The sequence below is a fragment of the Grus americana genome, chromosome 4 (genome assembly GCF_028858705.1).
Source record: "Grus americana isolate bGruAme1 chromosome 4, bGruAme1.mat, whole genome shotgun sequence".
NCBI classification, from domain to species: Eukaryota; Metazoa; Chordata; class Aves; order Gruiformes; family Gruidae; genus Grus; species Grus americana.
The window spans coordinates 79,338,158-79,360,992 of record NC_072855.1 but is presented as its reverse complement, the minus strand read 5'-3'; the positions used below and the strand labels follow the sequence as shown (position 1 = coordinate 79,360,992).

General features: G+C 39.7%; 1 protein-coding gene across 21 annotated transcripts in view; it reads right to left on the bottom strand.

Annotated features, from left to right (window-relative positions):
- CAMK2D (calcium/calmodulin dependent protein kinase II delta) overlaps positions 1-22,835 on the bottom strand; it is a 150,134-nt gene that overhangs the window by 77,103 nt on the left and 50,196 nt on the right. For all 21 annotated transcript variants that reach the window (XM_054825716.1, XM_054825711.1, XM_054825715.1 and 18 more), the window contains exon 4: positions 16,250-16,309. In XM_054825716.1, the coding sequence (XP_054681691.1) occupies positions 16,250-16,309 (60 nt within the window). The remainder of the gene's footprint in view (positions 1-16,249; positions 16,310-22,835) is intronic.

Sequence of the window (22,835 nt, the reverse complement as noted above, 5' to 3'; positions counted from 1 at the left end):
AAGAAATGACTTATGAGATTTAGTAAGTTAAGCAGGTAATGGCACAATGTGCGAGGAACGCTCCTCTTGGTCTTGACGTTGTGGGGACGAGGGTACAAAATGCCTCCTAAGCTCTGGCCTTAAATATATATCAATATATTACACACTGTGCATAAAATAGGTTGAATGTAGTTCTTCCAATATATATGTCAAAATTATCGTTGCTGTCATGGCGATCTCCTGAAAATACACAAGTTCAGAAAAAGCTGCTACTGTGCTTTGCTTTTTCACAAAAATTACACTTAAGACCTTGTAAACAATAACAAGCCACAAAGTTCATTTTACCCCAAGCTGGAATAAATAACCTTTAAAATGGAAACTTTAATACTGCTCTTATTACAAAACACAAATGGATTAGAGAGCCAAAAGAGACCTCAGCATTATTTGAGCTTCCCCAGTTTTCCCAGGAGGAGAACAGAGAGAGAAGCAAGGATTTAGTTGGTTTACTGTATTTTCTCTTTTGCCTCTAAAGCTTTACCTTATTTTCAGATGAAGTTGTCTTGGGGAATTCCTGCCATCTCTCTCAGTGGGAAGACGACAACAGAATATACAAAGAAACTTTATTTTTCCCTTATTACTTACTAGAGACCGTAGAGTGAGTATTAGAAATACTGCTTGTTAAGAACTTTGTCTACAAGAGAAAAAAGCTCTAGTTTATGTTATTATGTTGGCATAAACCCAAAGTTTATAGTCTTTTAATTCAGCTTAAAACAAAATATCAGCTAATGTAAACTGAAACAATTTCCCAGTTTACAGAACAGGAGATGGCCACAAAAAAATAGCCACATCAGTTCAAAAATAAATCAGCTTTTGGTTAAGTTGGGACAGCTTTTATATGCAAATAGACCTAAACTTCTGCTCCCTACGTGTTAAGTTTAACAGTAAGCGCCGTTGTGCTGGAAGTGTTACATTAAACGTCCGATCCAGGGCAGCCGTCCCGACACGTCTCACATGAGCGAAGGACCGAACGCAAACAGAACACTCCTGCTTTGTCAGGTTTTGCAATTCTGAGTGTATCTTGCTACATACATTTTCTTGCAGTTTACGCCTGCTTGGCTAAATCTTTCAGTTCTGTGACTGCTTCATCATGTACTTACACATGGCTATACTTCTTCTTTGTAGATGATGAAGCCTGGCTAAATGTTTCTCTAAGACGACCTTTTAATTCACAAAATGTGAATTAAAATAAGGTCTTCCAAGTGAACCAAAGCAAAAGGAAACATCTTTTTGCCCTATTATCATGTCACGTTCTATATTTTGGGGAATGAAGCTATTATTTTCATTATGTTACCCAGTACCACGGCAAATTTAGCCTCTCTGTGCTTTTGTCTGATGGCTTTTTCCAGTATCTGTGCATGAAAGTAAGGCTAAAACCACTTTCGTAGGATCGAGTCCCAAAATTTTGTGTTATCAGCTTTGAGGAAAAAGACCTAAACCATCATCATTCTAATCACATCTCTGTCCTTGGGGTCCCCTCCCACAAACATCAGTCCTGAATGTGAGCAATACACTCAACCCAGAGATCAGCTCCGTGCGTACCGCTGCAGCAACGCACACCATTGTGGTTTGTGGTATATAAAACTCGCGTGTCCCCTTGACTTGAGACTACCCGTTCCTCATGCAAGAACTTCTTTATGGTAGCAACAGGGGAAACGTAGGGACTACGTATTTTCTTCCATCAGCTTCCTGAGGAAGCTGTAACTATTGTGAAAAGAGCGGTTACGTAGGTTTTATTAGGACCCGATTAGTTTCTCACGGCAATACATGGGTTACTATGCGGTGAAAACTCCCTGAACACATGCAGTCAGGGAGCAAAGAGGCTCACGCTGCTTTCCTAAATGTTAAAATAAAACTATACCATTAATTTATCCGGTTTTAACTGAGCATTGTGCTGTGCCAGTACACAAAACGGCGATGGGCTACGGTAGGCGGAGAGCTTGCCTCCTCCGAGCAAGAGTTTCCCACAGAGCCAGTCGCAGAGGAAGGGAGGCTTCTAGCTAACGCTGACTAGTTCAAGATGTTTCCAAAGATTATTGACTTTGCAGAAGGATTTCTGCTGCTAATTCCCCCCTCTCATAGCAGGGCATGATTTAGCACACAACAGTTATCGACAAATATATTTTCATTTGTAATTGTTATAGTTACATGTCTCCCAGGGCATGTCTTTACTGCAAATGGGAACATAGTGTAGAGATATCGAAAACGACTTTAAACAAACTGGTGTGTGCACCTCTATCAGTTTAATTGTATCAGCATGACTGACTTAACCTGCTCTTTGGCAACAGCAAGACCAAGAAGCAAGCCCAGGCGTCTTTACCCTGTGCCACAGGTTACAGTGAAGACGCACTGAAGTCTGTTTCTTGTACTCACTGCAAATCCAAAAAAGCAGACTGTCTGAAAAGTCCTGAGGAAAAAAAATAAAGGTTACTTAACTGGTGTCTTATTTCTTGCTATCTGTATGACGCTGCCGACATGCATATCAAACGTGGTGAACAAAAATTTGCTGTAACCTAGATAACCAAATACTTCTACAATCAATCAGGACAACATATGAGCCGTAGAAGCTTTCAGTAGCTTACCAGAGCGTAAGACTGAGAGATTCAAAGTACTATACCAAGGCAGGGTGTTTCCATAATGATCCCACTCCATCTCTATCCACTGGGCTGGGCTCAGAACCATCTGTATTATTTCCTGAGAGAATGTGGCTTCCCCCTCTATCAATTAACTATCACAGTAAGTCATGCTACCAGAACTGAAGACAACTATAAATTACTATCATTTTCCTAATGTGCAAGTTTACAAGTGAACGATAATCCTAAATGATTGAAAGGGTTTGTTTTACAAAGGGCAGGGAATGCATATTAACTTAATAGATGACAAACTTGAGGCTTATGATGAGAAGCTGCCATTGTCTTTTAATCACAGTCTCACAATAAATGGAAATTAGAGAGTTTGTCCTGTCCCACGGGACCATTTGTAAGATTGTAATTAGCTCAGTGAAAACCCACATAAACTTGGATGGAAGAGAAGCTGCAAGAGAGAGCTGGAAGCCAGTCTGTATTCACAAAACCAGACTGCTCGCCGGAGTTGGAGCATCTCTCTAAATATTCCTCTTACGTAACGCATCCAGTAACGCCCAAAATACATCGAATCCTAGTATCATAGTACGGTTTGGGTTGGAAGGGACCTTAAAGCCCACCTAGTTCCAGCCCCCCTGCCATGGGCAGGGACACCCTCCACCAGCCCAGGCTGCCCAAAGCCCCATCCAACCTGGCCTTGAAATGCAGAGATGAATGCCCCAGGGAGCCAGGGGCAGCCACAGCTTCTCTGGGCAACCTGTGCCAGGGCCTCGCCACCCTCACAGGGAAGAATTTCTGCCTCAGATCTGATCTAAATCTCCCCTCCTTCAGCCTAAAGCCATTCCCCCTTGTCCTACCTCTCCCTGCCAGAAGGTGCTCTAAGGTTGCTGCAGCCTACAGAAGACAGCTGCAAGCCACTCAGCTGCAATGAGGACTTTAAATCATCAACCCCTTCTTTCCCAACAAGACTGCATAGCCAAATTCAACATAATCCTAGCAAGAACACCATCAATATTAGACCAAGTATAAATTGATGGGATACAATTAAGTCTGTCTCAAGGTCACTTGATAAATAAACACATAACAAATAAATTAATTAAAAAGCACTACTTGGATGATACAAATGCTGATAACACGAGTGCTACTCAGCTCTGTGCAGCACAAGAGCAGAAGCTGTGGATTCCATTACAATACGAAACCAGAACATCTTCAATATATAAGTATCAGGAGCAGAATGCCATCCTCGGCCCGGTGTGGCTGTAATGAGAAGTTGGATGTATGTAAAGGAGACAGACATCTAAAGGACAAACTAAAATTAGAAGCACATTCCCCTGGGCAGTCCATGAGAATACTAACACTCTGGTGAAGCCACTAAAAAAAGAACTTCCAGATTTGGAAGGTGACTGGGAGGAGAGAGGTATCGTTAAACCCCTATCAACTGGAAAAAATCCCGGCTCAGCAGTTTTGTAGGAGTAAGAAAGTCTTCAGTGCAGAAATCCGCAAAAACCAGACCAAACTGAGCAATTACAAGATATTTACTCATTGCCAATGACAGGGGTTATTGGTATTTGCAGGGGAAAAGCATTTACTCTGTGCCAGGTTGCAGCATGTGAAAAGCTGTGAGACCAGTCCAGCCAGCATCCTTTGGTACGCCATGCCTCTGACACGCTTCCAGGAACGGAGTAACGCAACAGCCTCCCACTGTGATGAAAAATTAATTTGTGACTTTTAAAAGGCAAACGTTTGAAGGAGCGAGGAAAATCCTAAAAGACACCTGAAATGCTACAAGACAGGGGATGGTTCGGGGGACGGCTGGAACCCGGAACCGATGGGTTCTGTCCCCTCACCCTCGAGCACAAGGGGAGGATTAGCCCGACTGGCACCAGCCACCGGCACACGGCTGCCACGCAGGGGGACGGTACGGGTAACGTCCCAGCAGAACTACCCGCCTGCCAGGCTGAGTCCTGATGAGGACAGACCTGCAGCTATTTTAAAAATAATAATAATTAAAAAAAAATTAAAAAAAAAAAAAACCACTTTGCTGTGCTAAGTAGTTTACGGAACTCCTCTTAGGAACACACAGATGTAGACAAGAAAATCTTCAAAATCTAGAAGTTTTCTGTGACTTTTGTGAGATGTACCGACCAGCAGTTTCTAGCAGGCAGCTGCAGTCATCGCTAAACTCACCACAGATACTACAATCTGAGCACAGAAAGAAACCGTACTGTGGTTTTCCCTCTCTCGTAACTTCTCCAGAACATGACACAGGGCTAATTTGTCCTGCCACTGCTCATAAGGTGCATTTGCATAGAGAGAGAACACACCCTAGGTCTATGTTGCTAAATCAAGAGCCACGGGCTGATGTTCAGCCAGCGTCACAGCAGTACACAGTTTCCCTGTGCTCATTATCTTCCTTGTGAAATTGTACATTTTTAGTAAGAAACCAGATTTTCCTTGGGCTGTTCTCAATATATAATATCCAAGACATTATAAAATCTTTTACTGAACGGGCATTCCATTAGTAGAGATGCAGAAGCTGGAGATGAAATGCAAAAAGCAAGAGGAAAAGGAATGTCTGCACGTGCCATGACATAGACTAGTTCAGTCTATAAAATGTACTTCCAAACGCACGTCTTGCAACCAATTAAAAACTGCATTCCAAAAAGTCAGGCCCTGTTTACAGTTTTTAGTCAAATTACACTTCCATTAAGAATTTCTGTCACAATGTTTAAACACAAAAGCGGATGGTTTTTTTTAAAAAAGAACAAAAACATAACAGGAATGCAGCTGTATTAAAAAAACATCCACTTTTCCTCCCAGCACTCTGTTTGCTGATCAGCAGGGAAGATTTTAGAGAACGAAACACTGCAAACGCCTTCCTCCTTGCTCTAAACTATTTTCTTCTGCAGCATCTTGCCTAGGAAAGCATCCTAAGAGCAGACTAATGCAATGCTCAGATCTAAAACTGTGAGCTTGAAAAGAGACCATACCCTGAATTACCTCCTATCTTGTGCCTTTGATGCAATCCGTGACATTAACTTTTTATGTCAGCACAGTCCAAGTACTTACTAGGACAGCTTAATTTCGTGCTAGCTATTCTTTCTCTCAGGAGCTCTCCAGCAGGCGACGGCCACCGTGGCTGGGTCGGCCGTTGGAAGGGAAAGCTTGACTGCATCTTGCCCCTGCTAAGAGCTACCAGTGGGGAGCCCATCCAGATGGCAGAGACAGTCTTCTCCAGGGTGCAAATGGCAAGACAAGAGGCAACAGACACGCTGGAGAATGGAAAATCCCAGCTAGGCACAAAGACGCTTTTATTTATTTCCTGATGTTGACGGGAAGGTGGTCAAACACTGGAGCAGGGCCCAGAACGGCTGTGCAACCTCCTTCCCTGGAGATTCTCCAAACTCGGCTGGACAAGCCCTGAGTAACCTAATTTTACTGGACATGGCTTGAGCAGGGGGTTGGGACTGGATGACCTCCAGAGATCCCTTCCAACCCGCATGATTCCATCATTTACGATGCTTTTTTTCCAGGGGGCAGGGTATGTAAGTAAAGCAGGACGGCCGGGCAGATGGGAGCAGCCCCAAGGATCGCCTTTCCTAAGGAGCCTCCTGGGCTTGTATCGTCTTTGGAGGAGAAGCAGAGACATTCCTAAACTCCACAGCGAGCTCCCATCCCAAAGCAGCACTCCTCAGTTACGATCGCTTCAGTCAAAACGCAATCCATGGTCCAAAGGCAGGAGCCCTTCCTTTCTCCTCTCGCCGCTCCCAGCTCAGATCCCTAGCTTTCCCCCGTTCCCTCACTCACGTGCTTCCTCCTCGCCGCCGGTCGTGCCACCCTTCCCCCTCTCTCCCCCATCTCTCAATTTATCCTCCTCTGCATCTCCCAGTTTATAATGGAAACGACCATTTTACCACCCATGCAGGAGTTGCACCAATGGCATCCAAACAGTGACACCCATCCACACTACCGAATAAACTGCATCCTTTCCTCAGTTTGGATTTATTTTGTTTTCTTTTCCCCCAGCTCAAGCAAGAGGTTCACTCTATTTTCTTCCAGCATTTAGGTATTGATCCAAGAACCAGTGCAGAATCGATCTATTAAACAGTCAACAACGTTGTCTGCACAAAGCCAGGGGAACAGAACTTACAATATCCCCTAAAAATGCTCTAAAAATGTCTGTGCTAGCTTTACTGAAAGAAAAAGCTTACTTTAGCTTAAGCAGTAGAGATCTATGTTTTTGGAGGAAAGGGTCCAGAGGAAAATTACATATTTGTGGTTTAGCTGGGAGTCATGATGTCTATCCGTATGCATAACACGTGGTTGCAGATTCATAATAAACAAAGCTTTCAAACAAACAAAAAAAAAAGTTCTCAAAGATTCATCTTGTGTGTGTAAAAAGAGAGCAATTCATTTTAATCTAGCTTATTTATATGGTTCTGGAAGCTGGCAATGCAATTATGAAGCTCTCCCTTCCAGAAAGCATATATAGAAAGTAAAACAGAACAAGAGATCAAAATACAAACGGGAAGCGTAGCAGCCATCCTGGTGCTCATCCCCTGCAGCAGCTTCCTCGAGAGAGATGTTTAAATTCCACTTCCCCTTTCTGTGGATCACTTTATTTTACATGTAAAATGACTGGCTACGCAAGCGTAACTGACTTTATGGAAAGAAAAGAGACGTTTAGAAGAATCTGGACACAGTATGAAAAGAGTTTTCATGCATTTAAGAAAACGTTCAAAACGAGCTATAAGCAGGCAAGGAAAATCCTTCAAGGTCTGGTTCACACTTGATTTATACTTTATCATTACCTACTTTGGTGCAAATCATGCATATACTTTCTGAAGCACAAAAATGACAAAAATTGTGTCAAATCTTAGTGAAACCTCATTTCCTCGGTATATTGTGGATGTTGCTACAGTTATCAGGGATATTACAACCAGCAATGCTTCACTTGAGCTAGAATAATCTTGTCCTCCATTAAGAGGAAAGAGAATTAACCTAGCATGGCCAAGACTAGTGTCATTGTCTATACTAAAAGACATTTTTATGCCCAGAAGAGTAAAACCTAAAGATTCAATGCCACTTGTAGCAGAAAAAAGGATTATGCTCTAAACGAAACAGAGACAAAAGCTTTAACACCTAAAAAAGCTGCCTTCACACTCCTTTGCTTTCGCACTCAGACAGACCACGTTATCTGACACTTTATGTTACACGTTGAGAATTACTGACACATTGATTAGCACTGAACAACTTACAGTATTTCAACTGTGCTATTTTTTTTTTTTCTATTTCAGTCACTGTTAGGGCTGCCAGCAGCTCTACAGAAAGCCCTTTCCCCACCAAATTCTTACAACAGCAGAAGTGAAAACTTGCGGTCTCTTCATCTTAAACATCGACCGTGTATGCACAAAACCATCACCAATTAAAAGGAATGGAATGCATAGTAGTAAGAAAAACTGCAGAAAACCCAGTTGCAACAAACCCCACAATGTTCTTGCCCGGTTGAGTCTCGTTACAGTACATTTAATTTTACAACTAGCTCCTGCAAAACCAGCTTCTGTATTCAGCTGTTGCACTTTACTGTTCAGCTACGCGCTGTAGCCACAGCTGAGTTTAAACACCGAATCTGATATTTTTATAAGACTCATTAAATTGGCTTTTACATTAGGTATGAAGTCATGTTATATCACTGGTTTACTTGGTTTCTTGATGGTTTATTTTAATTCTCTCAAGGACTATGGTTTACCTTATTCATCATGGAAATTACAAATTTAATTAATTCAATAGAATGGATGAGATTTAAAATTGTTGAAATGATCAGCTCATCTAAGCAACAAAAATAATTAAAGGAAGCAAGATCTTCTACATGCATGAATCCCACAGATTTATGGTTTCTCTACGAGGTAAACAAAAGCTTGTATATATAAAAACTATATTGTATTTATGTATATAAACAATATGTATTTATATACATATATATTCTCGAGGACCATGTTTATTGAGCATAAATTTATAGAGTTGAGGATTTGTTTGATTTTCACTGCATCAGGCAAGAACTGTGTTATTACCTTTTAAGCCTGTATTAATATATTTTTGATGTAAAGAATGAAACCTGAAATTAAGCTCAGAAGAAATATTGTGCTAAAGAACTAAATCCACCAAACCTGAACAGGCCTGATTTTTATTCCATATTTAGTTTATACAGGAACATAACTAATGGCAGCTGAGCTACTCCCAACTTCGCCACAGAAAGTCAAATAAATTCAGCAAGGATTTACTAAATCCACATTTGCTGTATATTAATAGCGTTTCTCTTCAGATTCTGGTGAATTTATGTGGAGTCCCATGCAAAAACTTGGTGAATATAAACCAAAGGACACAAAACCCCCACATACCTGTAATTACCCTCTGTCCAAAAAGGAGAAGACAATATGAAGTCTTTTATTTTTCCCCCACATGAAGGATTTAACAACTTCTCTGCTCGTGTTTTGCATTGTTTTGGGGAGAGACGAGAAACCCCCAAATGCCGGCTTTTCCTCCTTTCCTCGAGGAGTGAGGGTATGCTCCTGAGTAAGCAAGCTGAACACCACCAGCATGAGGAGTCTGACGAGAAGCCAAAGTTTGGGTGCTACCAATTTCCTCAGCAATTAACGAGAATTGGGTGCTATCCATTTCCTCAGCAATTAACAAGAAGCTCCCAGCTCCCAGTGTGGAAACCAGAGCAGATTGCAAATAGATGCCAACACGTTTATGAAACCAGTTTAGCCATTTGTCTTTTTTTCCTGGCATCCCAGACCGTCCTGCCTCTAGACCTGCTGCAAAGCCACCCTCCCTTGCAAAGATGCTGCTCCACACTCCCACGTGCCGGTTCTTCGCAGAAGAAGGACTTTTCTGCCCTCCAAAGCACGGCGACCCATGGTAGTCGGCGTGACCGAGGCTACGCGAGCAGGTCTGCACACAACTGGCTCAGGCCCATTAGAGCTGTCACGGCACCGTTTCTGCTTGGCAGTCCTACGTACCTCTAAATATCCTGACTTACAAAGCCGTTCAGGGACAAGCTGTCCCGTTGCCAAAAGGACTTCATTTATCACCGGAAGGGGTGCCACATGTCAGTAAAATCTGCTGTGGCCTTTCGGGAAGGGATGAAGATTCATCAGAGTCAGACTTGAGCCTGATGGAGCTGGCTAATGGATCCTGTCTGCTTGCCCTATCTTCTATGTCTATAAAGCTAAGGGAGGCGATGGCAGCAGGCAGGGACCGATGTGCTGTAACGAAACCAGACACGTTAGCATTGCCACGTGAAAACCAGGAGATTCTAGTTATCTACGTGACCCTACTACACGGTACATCCCGTTTTGCTGTGTACGGCTTTTGACAAGTGGGAATGTAAAGATAGCAGAAGCCCTTCCAGTACCTACAGAGAGGGACAGTGTAAGTCTGATTTAGAAAACCACTACCCAAACTCAGCACAAACCCTGCAAGAGCAAACTCAACCTGGAAAAAACACCCCACATTTTTACCAGGTTTGAATCAGCAAGTTTCCAGACTGGGTGAGGACTTGCATCATCAGGCTAATGCAATTTTTATCATCTGTTGGGATCTCATAAACCAAATTACCAAAATCAACATCAAAAGTAATAAGACGGCGCAACAGTGTTACACCATCAAAAATACGCGGATTGCTAGACTAGAAATCGGAGTGCTAAAATACAACTTTAGGCCAAGTATAAGAGAGGACCGAGAAGCCAAAGTTTACCAAAAGAAGATAAAGGCCAGAAAGCAGGGCAATGACAGTGGATTTCTTGGTAAAGAGATGATTATTCTGCTTACAAATTTTCTTTCCAAATTTCTAAATTAAAAAATTGGGAGCATTAGTACACGTGACAGCTGTAAAAGTAATAGTTACACAAGATAACAAATCCTTCACGGGTAGCTGTTCAGTAGAGGAGCTAAGCTTTTAATACAACTTGATATGCAATCTCACAAAGAAAACGGCATGATGTTAGCAAGCTGTACTAAGTAAAAAAGACAACCGATACACACTGAAATACAGCAACATTGAAAATCAGACTAATGTACAAACTACCGCAGCCCCACACGAACTCTTGGAGCTCTGTTACTAAAGGAACTTGAGCTATGTTTGCCTAGAAATTTCCTACCACAACGTAATGGAGGAAGCAGGCCAGATTACTCAAGAAATGCTGGAAAAGCATTTTATTTCTTTTTTTTTTTTTTGCTTGTTTATTAGGATCTTAAGAGGAGAAAAAAAATACTCAGGCTGTGAAGGAACAGAATTTTAGTATCAGTGCAGACAAGGATGTTTACATACTTCTAAAGTACTCCTGAGTAAATAATTTTCTACAAATGAAGAAGAGATGAAACTCCTCCCTCCCATAAACAACAAGTTACATGCTGAAATAGCCTTTGTTTGTAATTTTATGCTTATCCGAAGAATAAACCTACAAGCTGAAATGAACATGTATTTTCTTTTAAACACAAAATTCTTGCTTTCTACTACAGTTGCTTTGATACAAAGAACTGAGGTGAGAAGAGGCAGAAATCCCAACATAAGCAATGAGTATTAAGGAATAATTGTAGGTGAAAAGGATGAGGAAATCCTGTATTTTTTAAACAAACCTTCACATATACACTACTTAAGTGGGAAACGGAGATTTGAAAAAGGAGAACAGGAAATACTAGTTTTAATCCACTTTCCTTTTAGGCATTTTTTCCTATACCATTCCTTAGGCATCACGACTGCATAGCTGGATAGAGAGGAAGAAATCACAGATTTCTTCAAATTAAATAAATGATGCTGAAAAACTGAATTAGTTTTATGCAAAGTGGTGACTGGACAGAGATACTCAGCTTTCAGAGATAATACTTGTGTGTGAAGTGAAAACAACTTCTTCAAGGAAGATTTCCATGACACTTCTGTGCTGGATGTAAACATAACTGGGAAGGACCGTCCAGCTTCCTAAGCACCACAGAAACAGAATCGTTACCTTTCAGTCTTTCTTCAACGACATTCAGCTTTCCAAAAATAATGGCCTGTACATAGTTCTGAATACCAGGAGTATATACATCTTTAGTAATAGATGGTTCTTAGTATAAAGCTTAAAAAAAAAATAAAAATCCACACTTCAAGTGAGAAAACTTCACGCCTCTAAGCAATTCACATGCTTTCACTGCCAAAAACCTAACTCCTGTGTTTAATTTCATCACTATAGTCAAGTTTCTTTTTGCCTTTTTCTTGATAAATAACATTTTCTGGTTATCCTGACAGACCTCCTCAAATCACCCCCTTTACCTAGACCATACTTATTGACATGTGGATGCCAGAGCTCAGCACAGTACTCTAGAAGTGACTTCTGTTGGCAGATGCAAAATAAATACTATTTCCCTCTTTCTGCTCCTTCCATGCATCTGGGAACGGTATTTCCCCTGGGTGTTACAGCATCCCAGTGAGGTTTGTGTTCAAGTAGTTATTTCCTGTCATCACAGGCTTTTCAGCCACTCTTTTCCAAGATGCAGATATTTGAAGACTGACATACTGTTCTCAGATATGTGAGCTCACATCTATCGGCTGTAAGGCTCCACCACATCAAACTGAGAGCACTTCAATTCTTTTCTTTAAATCTGTTGACAAAAATACCAGACGAGACTTTTTCAGAACTCCTCTGCAGATAATCCCATCATATGAGAACTACCATCTTGCGTTTTTATTGTGGTTATCTGTTTTTCTAATATCCCTAGTAAAGAATATGCTTATTTTCCAGAGTAAAAAAAAATTGCACATAATACGGCAGTAGAACAAATGCCTTACAGCAGGCAGCTGACGCTAGTAGCTAGATTCACGACTTCATTAAAAGGATATCAAGTGCACTTGGCAAGATCTATGCCTAAAAACCAGTAATTTGTTGCATCTAAAAAGCATTTTTCAAATGACCGTACACTTCTACAGGCTTACCTATGCATCAATACACGTATCCACATCAAGCAACACACCATCTGTGTATCAAAATGAATTATCAGGGATTTCTTCAATTTGTAAGGATTTGGAAGTGCCAGATAGCTGGATTTTGATTTAGTTAGCTTCCCTTCCTGACACTTGTCCAGTGAGAATAACCATCAGCAATTTAAATTTTTATACATAAATTCACAACTTGATATCCTACCCAAGTTCAGAATCATTCTTTCAGTAGAAATGTCTAATAGGTAATTTAGATGAATAATTAAGCTCCCTCAAGACACACTTAAATCCTTTCTTTCCGAACATTTGGTAGATACGTTGATTCCTGAAATAATAATCTGATGTCATAAATACTTATGAAAAAAAAGGCAGCAGAAAATATATTTATGAGGGGGTTTTTTGTTTAACATTTTGCAGTGACTACTTGGGGAGATTCAAATCAAGAACCGAAATGAAAATATTTTCATGTATGTCTCCTTAATTTCCAAATTTCAGAGGTTTATCCTTTTGAAAGAAAGCATTCTGATTTATTCTTCTCCTGTTTTCCCCCATACGCTGTGCTTTTGCAAATCTATTGTTCAAATTCTACATTTTAAAAAAAATTTAAAACGCTCAAGTCCAATTTTAAGACTCCTCTGCCAATATCAGAGGAATTTCTGAAGTTCAGTGCATATGAATACAGACTAAAATTGAAAGCTTTGTTTAAATGTCATCCTAAGATTTCCTAACTGCATAATGGCACTCATTAAAGAAAACCATCATCAAATCAGATATGAAATGATATAAAAATGGTATTGTTGGGAAGCTAAAAATGGGTATGTCAATTGTTAGGAAGTTTAGTCCCAAATTCTTCCTTATCCTGATGAAATAAATAAATACTAAATATTTTTCTAGTTAGGTACTAACTGGACACCTATCCTAGAAATACAATCCCAGTGATCTGTAAAAGTTTTTGATAATTCTCCATTTTCCTTGGAAAGATCATTGGAAAATAGTTCCAGTGGTTTAGAGTTGTCTTAAACTCCATTTCTCTACAGGAAAAAAAAAAAAATCTTGCTCGTATACACACTATAATGTGTTTACTCACAGGCTGAATTCTAAAAATGTGATTCACCACAGCTGTAGCTGCTTTACTCTGACTGGAGGGCAAGTATTAAAAAGGTAACTAAAAAGAGGTTTTCGCCCCGAAATATCTGATGACAATCTTAAGACCTGAAAGATAAATCACCAAAGAGACCCTACAACACTCTAAAAAGGAGTCCTATTATATATGTATTATTTTAGAAATGAAGTTAACCTCGAACTGACCCCTTTACACTGAGTCACTTTGAGAAGGGAGATTTAATCAAGCTAACCAGGAAGAATAAAGAATAAGCCTGAAAGAAAAGAGAAAGGATTACTGAATTCTAAGCTCAGAAATCTGCCGCCCTGCAATGAACATGTAATTCAAAAAGAGAAGTAATTAAAAAAACTACATTGGAGGAAAATAAAGAAAACCACTGTGATCATCATTGAGAAACTGCCCAATCGATTAAACTAGATCTCTGCTTTCCTGTAAAGATTGCATTTGAACAATTATTTGTTATAACTTTTTCTCAGTTTTCTTAAATTATATATATTTATTGTTAACATAACAAGTTCCTTTTTAAAAAAGTATTTTATTTCCTGGGCTATTAGAAATTAATCAGTGGCAGTAAATTCAGGAAAAAATAGAGAGAGAAAAGCACGAATTTTATATTCATGGACTTGCTAAAATTTTTAAACAGGCATACTCTTTATCATACACATAGCACAAGTAAGACTTGTTTACAAGGGTTAATCTTTACCATTTTGAGACACACACACCACACTATACTCCCTGCTGTTACAGCTCCGTCACCACACTCTGGTATACTTCTCTTTTCGCTAGTAGTGCTTTCTAGCGTGATGGAGTATTATTACCCATTAGAAATGACTCTTTGGAAAAAAAGGATGGTGACAGTGACGCAGTAAGAGGAGATTCAGGAATACTCCGAAACAGGAGAAGAAGAATTTGTCTATAATCCTTTGACTGAACCGTGCACCTTGGCGCAGGTAGCGGTGCACGGAATTTGTGCTTACAGAACCCTACCTGCCCGTCATCGCCTGTTTGCGTTTCAAGTCGTACATTCACAAATACAAACACCGTACGTGGAATAGCTGGCCTGCCGCAGAGGATCTGGACTACATCCTCATACTGCTCCAAGCTACTCAACAAACCGAAGACATGCCATCGCATGAAATCAATTTAGACATTTGTTTCAACCAAGTTGTTCTGCGCACTTCAGCTCTTCTACTCCAGCGGTTTATCACGGGTTTTTAGTCATCTTCCCTGGCTTGTTCAAACTCACAAATACACTCTAGTTACGATGAGGCGCAGGTAGATGACTCTACAGTCAGGACCGTATGTGTAACCACTGCTTTCCATACCCGCAGCAGAGCTGCGCCTCCTCCTCGCAATGAGCTGTGCATTCCCTTGTCTTCATCACTCTACAATGCAAACATTTTGGCCGGGATAAAATAAGGCAGGTAACACTACTCTTCCTCTTTAACCAAATTTGCATACGAAACTTCTAAGCTTCTGAGACTGTGTAAGAGAGCTCTTTCAGACATTTGACATTTCCTTTTGAGCTGTGGTACGTTTTCAATTTATGATTATTATTAAAAGGAAGGAGCTGATTCTTTCCCAGGCATGAAACAATTATGTTAGTCTAAAACTGTCACGAATACCAACATCTGTTAGTTAAAAATGAAAAGGAGAAAAACTAACCAGAAGGAACAGCAAGCAGACTGCCAAGTGCTTTTGGAGTACCAAGCATACGTGCTTATTTAAAACATTCAGTGAGATTATTAGTTTTTCTGACGACAACTTTTAAGAAGGTACAGGGGGATAGAGGAACAAGATGGACAGGAAAATCCCACCCTTCCGCAGAAGTCTCAGGTACAGCAAATAATCTTGTGAGAGACACCCTTGGCATACAATCCAGTGTCTGAAAAACCCAGGTACAACTCCTTAAAGATGAAGGCACTTGTCTGTTTCTACTGTTTCTAAAGCAAGGAAACAGACCCACCTGACCCCCCCCAAAGACCTTTTTTTTTTTTCTTTCCATGAACACTTGAGTAGAAAATGTGCAGTTCTGGAAATAAAAGAAGCAGAGCTTTCTGCATCTACCTATCTTTTCTACAGGAGAACAGAGTCTCAAACACAAAATAATCCAGGATAAAATAAGCATCGCAGTAAAAACAACACTAACTATTGACATTGGTCTGTCTCATTTTGCAACATATGCTGTTAGATGAAATTCTTCTGCAGGTCTCAAAAAGTCATGAGCAGTACTGGAAATAACTCCTCCTACACACTGCTCAAAAAAACCCCAAACACCTGGCATAAATGGCTCCTTGATGGCAGAGCAATAGCTCAAAGAAGATGAGAACAGTACATGTTGCTCTAAGTGATCTATTGGGATACTGCACCCCATAGCAGAATTAGAAATGACCACCACATTATAAAGAAACAGTCTTGCCTAGAGATATTCCCACTTGATTTCTCTGAGCTGCTATTTGTATTTGTTATTTTGTATTTTCCCACAAATTTCTACGGTGGTATCTACTGTAAAAAGCAATTAAATGTTCCTACCAATATTGGGATGCTTCAAGAGGCGACAGATTCTAGCTTCTCTTTCCAGTTTCTGGTGATCTGCAACAAAGGAAAGCAATTGCTTTTAGTATGAAGATTAACGTAGTTCAGCATATTTGCTTTACAGAAGCAAAAAAAAAACCCCAAACCATCATCTGATGTGACCTTTAAAAAATACCTCCTTTATTTAGATACATTAAGATTTTACGTTCAAACTGTTTGCAATATTGAATTAGGTCACTGCATCCAACCACTTCTCTGATGGACTACCAGAGGCAGTTCCGTTAGCAAAACCAAGCTGCCGTTTCATTGGGGAGAACAGGAAATATTCATGCCATGACCTATAATTATCCACGTTACGACAATAAACCACGTTACGACATTCAAAATAAGGACAACCTGAACCTCTAGCGTTGCCTTAAATCCTACCCTGCTTTCATGATACCTAGCGCACCAGGTAGACAGTCCGACGCGTGGCAACCACCCGCTCCCACCGCCATACGATGCTACAAAACTTCCAATAGCTAATGACCAGCAGTTATTATTTTCCCAGCAGGGCTAATCTCTCTCTCAGGCTGATTGTTCATTAACCTGAAGATACCCTGAACATGCAGGTCCATCTGTTGGCTTCTCCTCTCCCGGCTGTTTGATTCTTTTTAACCTTTGGGTAGAGCAGCAGGCTGTAGGTCTGAACTTGTACACCACTGAGCCCTAATGACACTTCTGGAGATAAAATACCACTCCTTGCATCAAGCTCCATTTTACTTAAGCTCCAGTTTTGTTTTGTTGTTTGTTTGTGTCTTTTTTATGAAGAACACTTTTATAATACTTGCTCCAAACACCACCACTTATAGTACTACTTCTGCTGCATTTTGGTTAACATTAAGTAATATAGTACTGGTTTTATATAATACACACGAGACTGTTGAGGGGTGCATAAATTACTTATACTGGAAATACCAGATGGTCTTCAGGTATGTTAAAATGTCTAGTGTCAGGCAGAATAAAACACACACAGGTAATCAGAGCAATAAAATACATCATTTGGAGATAATAAGAATAGCCAGCTACTGCCTACTGTAATCCTGCGATTCCAACAGACTTCTAGTGCATTTATCCTCACTTTCTGCAGCATAAGCTTGATGGCTGCTAAGGACACTAAGCTTTTGTCGAGAGGCAGAAAAGCAGCACAGATTCGATTTTATAATATTAACTAAAAATAATTTTTCAAAATTCAAAGAGAAATAAACTGTAAAATGTTCTTGGAGATGAGGCTTTTCTGCTGTTATTTTAACTAGCTCCGATTCAATATCCAAGGAAATTATAATAACCAGTCCTTCATAGGGACTCAAACTTCAAATGTCACACGAGTAATTTGGGTTGTGCTATCTCTGCAATCCTAATTACCCACGTTATGTTTGAGAACACTCCCAACAACTGAAAGGGGAAATTCTTAACTGTCCTTCCACCCCAGAAAAACAGCAGTCCGCACAGTAAGAAAAATGATATTTGTGACACAAACGCTACGGTGCAGCCCTATCAGAAGGGATACAATGAGAGGGATGCCAAAGTCCTGTCCCAAAGCACCAGCTTTCACACACAAAACCGGCTGGCCTCTCACCAACACAGACCTGAAGTGTAAAGAAAAACACCAAAAAAAAAAAAAAAAAAAAAGGCGGCAGTAGCCATAATCAGATTGCTCAGAAACAATTTTTGCAGAAAAGGTAAGCAGCATTTGCATAGGGCCTTTTCAGGAATTGAGAGGGAATCTAAATCAGAAAACCATTGACTACAAGAATAAAAAGACAGTAGAAATTGTATTTGGTACAAATGTTAAGGAAACATCAAAATATCCTGGACGCAGCTGTCAGTAACACTTAAATGCTATAATAACAAAAAAAAGGAAATATGAGGACATTGATAGAGAAGTACATGATGTAAAACTAAATATAAAGGCACACTATTTACTTTCACATTCTCTGAAAGTAAAAGAGATTACCAAAGTGAAATGATGGTAAAGAAGTAGTAGAGATTAAGGCAAATGCACGGAGTTCTCCTGCTTTAGCAATTCTCTCTATAATAAAGGGAAAAACCAGTTGCAATGCAAGATCTCAGCCTCTACAGGCAGAATTATTGAAAAAATAAATACAGAAACATATAGCAAATACATTTGCTCAGAGAAATCCAAGTATTTGGTTTCTACACTGGAAATCTAACTCAATATGTTGACAAGAAAAAAGATATCAATTTATTAGAAAAATAAGCACTATCCTGCAATACGTTTGAAATAATTAAGCCAGAGTAACAACTTTTGAAGGCAAATAACACGCAGCTTAAGCATGTTTAAATATCAATTAATTAGAACGGAGCTCTTCCGTACATTTTCTCCTCTGTTAGGGATGCTAGTGTCATGTATTTTCATATTTAAAAAATATACAAATAAACACATAAACAGCTAGCAGTTTTCCTTCATACCACTGAAGACACATTTTTTTAATATATTCTTTGCTAAAAGTTTCCAAGACTTTCTGAAGCCCACAGAGATGTACAGCATAACTCGGTTTGTTCTCTCTACAGTAATTGTACTCTTCTAAATAAAGTACATGAACATTAAATTACATGATTTACTATGATGCAACTACAATAAGCATCACAAATTCCCCAAAATACTAACTTTGGAAAATACAACTGTTTGGAATGTAAAAATAATGCTACAACTGAAAAACGGTGCTTTAACCCTTAAATACAACTATCACGTGTCACAATAATTGCATTGTAAGGTTAGCTCTGAAAAGAAAAAGTTGCTGTGGGTGACAACTGTCAGAGTCAGTAATTTAGCATCAGATGTTAAAAGAAAATAAAAAAGCTCAATTCTTACTGCAAAATGTGCAGGTAGTTATATATGTTTATTTTAAATCTATTCTTATAGTTCTTTTAAAGTATAAAAAGCAAACTCCATCTTTAAAATGGTTAGCACTTCCAAGTTTGCAAAACACTATTTAAATCTGGAGGATAAAACAAGAAAGGAAACCTCATTGCTTTTTCTATAATTTGCACTTCCCAATATTTTCAGTCAACTTTAACAGTAAGAACAACTGAATCGGTTCTACCTAAGTTAACAGTTCAGGTGATGTCTATACTCTTTAAAGAAGTACGCAGTCTTCTGCCCAGAGCTATAGCTCTTGTACTAGTCACCACTTGCCAGCTTTGTCAGCTCAACCTTCCTCCCTGTTTACTTCGTTAATTTAAGGGGGGGAAGTACTTTTAAATTTCAGAAGTTCAAAATATTAAAAAAAAAAAAAATCTGCAAGATAAGCTCAAAGTTGTTTTAGAAACTTAAACTCTTCTGCTGAGGTGTTATGTTAAGATTTTTAAATTCAGCTGCAGCAAGTCTGAAACACAAGCAGAGACATCTCCAGTTACAGCATCTCAATGCCCATCAGCTTTGGCTGTAACTCAACCGTGGGTTGACCAATTGCCACATTACCCACAGCACACAGGGAGACGATCCGAAATGCAAACTAAGCCAAGCTTGTTTTAGAAGAAAGATGGAACTACGATCAGTGTCTCAGGGGAAAAAAAAGAATAATAAAAAAATCAAGGGACTACTGGTCGTTTGGCACAAGACGTCTGTCTCCGGTGTGCTACCAGCACTGCTTTCAAGGGCTGCTCTGTGCTACCTCAATCTATATTTACAGGATTAGGCAGCATAGCCAGAAACCTGGAAGGTGTCTGAGAGTCTTCTATGAAGTGCTAAATACATCCTATGCTGACTGTTTAGGAATAACACAGATACAACAATGCACTTCATCTCTGACTTTGAATGTAAACACTTGAAATTTCTTTGCTATTAATTGCTATACCACGGCTTCTGAACTGACACCGTGTATAATTAATTTCTCACATACACTAAACATTTTCATTGGTTGTTTACTATTATCTTACTACACCCACCGAGAGCAGGCGGGTACCACCGGGGTAAGGCAGTCTAGAGTACGAACTCATACCACGTGTGAGGAACACGATACAAGTGCTGCTCCTGCTCCGATGGACAGACAGTAAATTAAACAAGATGGAAAAACCAGACAAGTAAACATTACTTCACCATTTACTAGGTGGAATAAACTCACAAATGACAGAGCGTAAACTAGATGGAGCTCTTTCATTTAACTGAAAACAACTTATCGAGTCTAAACCTGCAAGATTCTGGCAGCGCTTGGCTCCCACTGATGTCACTGAGATTTTAGCATCAACTGTATAAAAAGATAAAGGGTATCTGCACACGTTCACGTACTGAAACACTTTGAAACGACAGCCACTGTAACTGAACAACGTACTTCATTTATTCAACTGCATAAATTCCTCTTGCGTACTGAACATCGTATTGCTAACTCTGATGCTTCAGCTATTATGCGTCTCTGAAAAAAAAATACATTTCCCTCAGAAATTAATATCATTTCTTGGAGACAAAGCTTTGCATCATAAAGCCTGCCAATTAAAAGCGCCCGGTGAACACAGTCGTTACTCACAGCTTACACGTCAAAGCAAGGACATGCCCCGCGTGTCATATGCCCGCAGTGTTCGGTCAGAGGTAGCTGCGCCTGTGGAGGCTGCTTCAGACTGTGCCATACAACAAGAGGGTAATTCACAAAACCATCACGTTCTAGTAAAAGGATAAGTAGCGCACCACGCTGGGATTGTGTTAATATCCAGCTCGCATTTACAGGCACAATAGTGTGCTCAAATAACCAACACTAGAGCATCTTCAGGTATGAAGACAGGCCTAAGAACAATAGCTGTACGGATTAAAAAAGCACGCCAGATATTTTTGTAAATAACAGTAAAACCACCTTACTCAGGTATGCTGCTGGATGCTCTGCAATAGATGAATCATTATTGACTGCATGATAATATCCCGAGATTTTCACCCCAAACTTAACTAGTATATCGACTGGTGCCAATTAGGCGGTATCTGGTATCATGTAAATTATAGTAACGAGCTCTCTGCATCTACCTCATTCAGTTGCTTGTGTCAGAGTAGTTGTTGTTATACCTGTTATAAAAGGAAATGCTAAGTGAATGGAGACACACCAGGCACATTGCAGAAAGAGCATTAAATACTCCTTCAGTCAGGGACTTAAGTGAACAGTAAGGTCCAGAAGATGACACTTGCAAAGAAATAAACTAATACTTAGCATGGTTAGAGGAGTGTCAGAAACCTTCTGAGTACGTCTGCAGTATGTAAGGTTTTTTTGGGGGAAGTGAAATGCAAATTTAACCTCGTGGGGTACCCAAAAAGATGACTCGCCTTTAAAGTCTGCATGCTGCTTCTACATGTTTCAGGAAATACTGCGTTCCTTCCTTCCTCCACTCAGCTTATTTACAGCACACCCAACTGCAACTGCTGTCCATAAATACCTATTTCTGTTACCCTGTTTTCAGCCAGGTTTCAGTTACTGGTGATCTGAAGGTAATGTCAAAGGGCAGGTCAAACCGAAATACTTTGAGCACTCAGCTCCCAGACATCTGAAGCGTAAGAAGGTGTGCCGCTGGACCGAGATTTGATTAGGAAAGAAGTACCCTGCCGTGACGAGCACGGCCAGAGAAATTACCTAGCAGGCAGCAACATCCCGCGAATCCTGGGAGAGTTTGTGACAGCATCTAGCATAAAATGTTTATGCTACAACACCACCAGAGGGAAAGCTCGAGAAAAAAGAAATGTAATAGTGGGTCACTTGCTAAAAACAAAAAGTTAATTCCTGTCATTTTTGATGGTATATAATCCATCAGCTAAAACTGTGATCACCTGTCAGCATGAAAAGGGAAAAATGATGATCAGTAAAAGAAAGGCAACCTATAGAGCCAAACCTATAATAAAAAGGGAACACACAAGTTCACTTATATACTTGCTTCCTTTGCTCTCATTTAATTACCTATACTCAATTATAAAAAGGTCTCCTACACTGTCTACATCAGAAACTGTAAGAAAATTAAATGAAAAATACAAATAAGGAATTCAAAAGCAGCAAAGCAAATGCAGAAGAAGGAATGCTCTATAAAGCCTAGATTATTTCATGAAGGCAAATCTCCGTTTGTGAACAATGACATCTATCGCAGCAACAGCTAGTTATCAAGATTGGAAAAAGATCACTGCCTGTGAAACACTGATGCAATCAGAAAGAAGGGAGCAATGAGAATAATGCAGTTTTATTAACAGAAATAACCTTGCTGCCAGCTACAAACACCTTTAATGTGACACATAGCCAAGAAAAAAAAAATGATCTAATTGATTGATCCATGAAAAACTCAGCCTTTACAGTAACTAATGAAATTCTGTTAAACCTGAAACAAAACAGAATACGGATGTGTAAAATCTGGGGCACCGACAGACTCTATGAATGTAAAGGCTTGAACCAATCCTAATTCATATGATGATATTCCAATAGACCAAAATCTCCTATTACAACTTAGGACATCTGCGTCAGGAAATCAGACTGACTGTATAGTTTATATTAGGTAGGCAAATAAAGTAACAAATTGTTTAAATGGTATCAAAATTTACTTTCTTACGAAAACTTACATACAT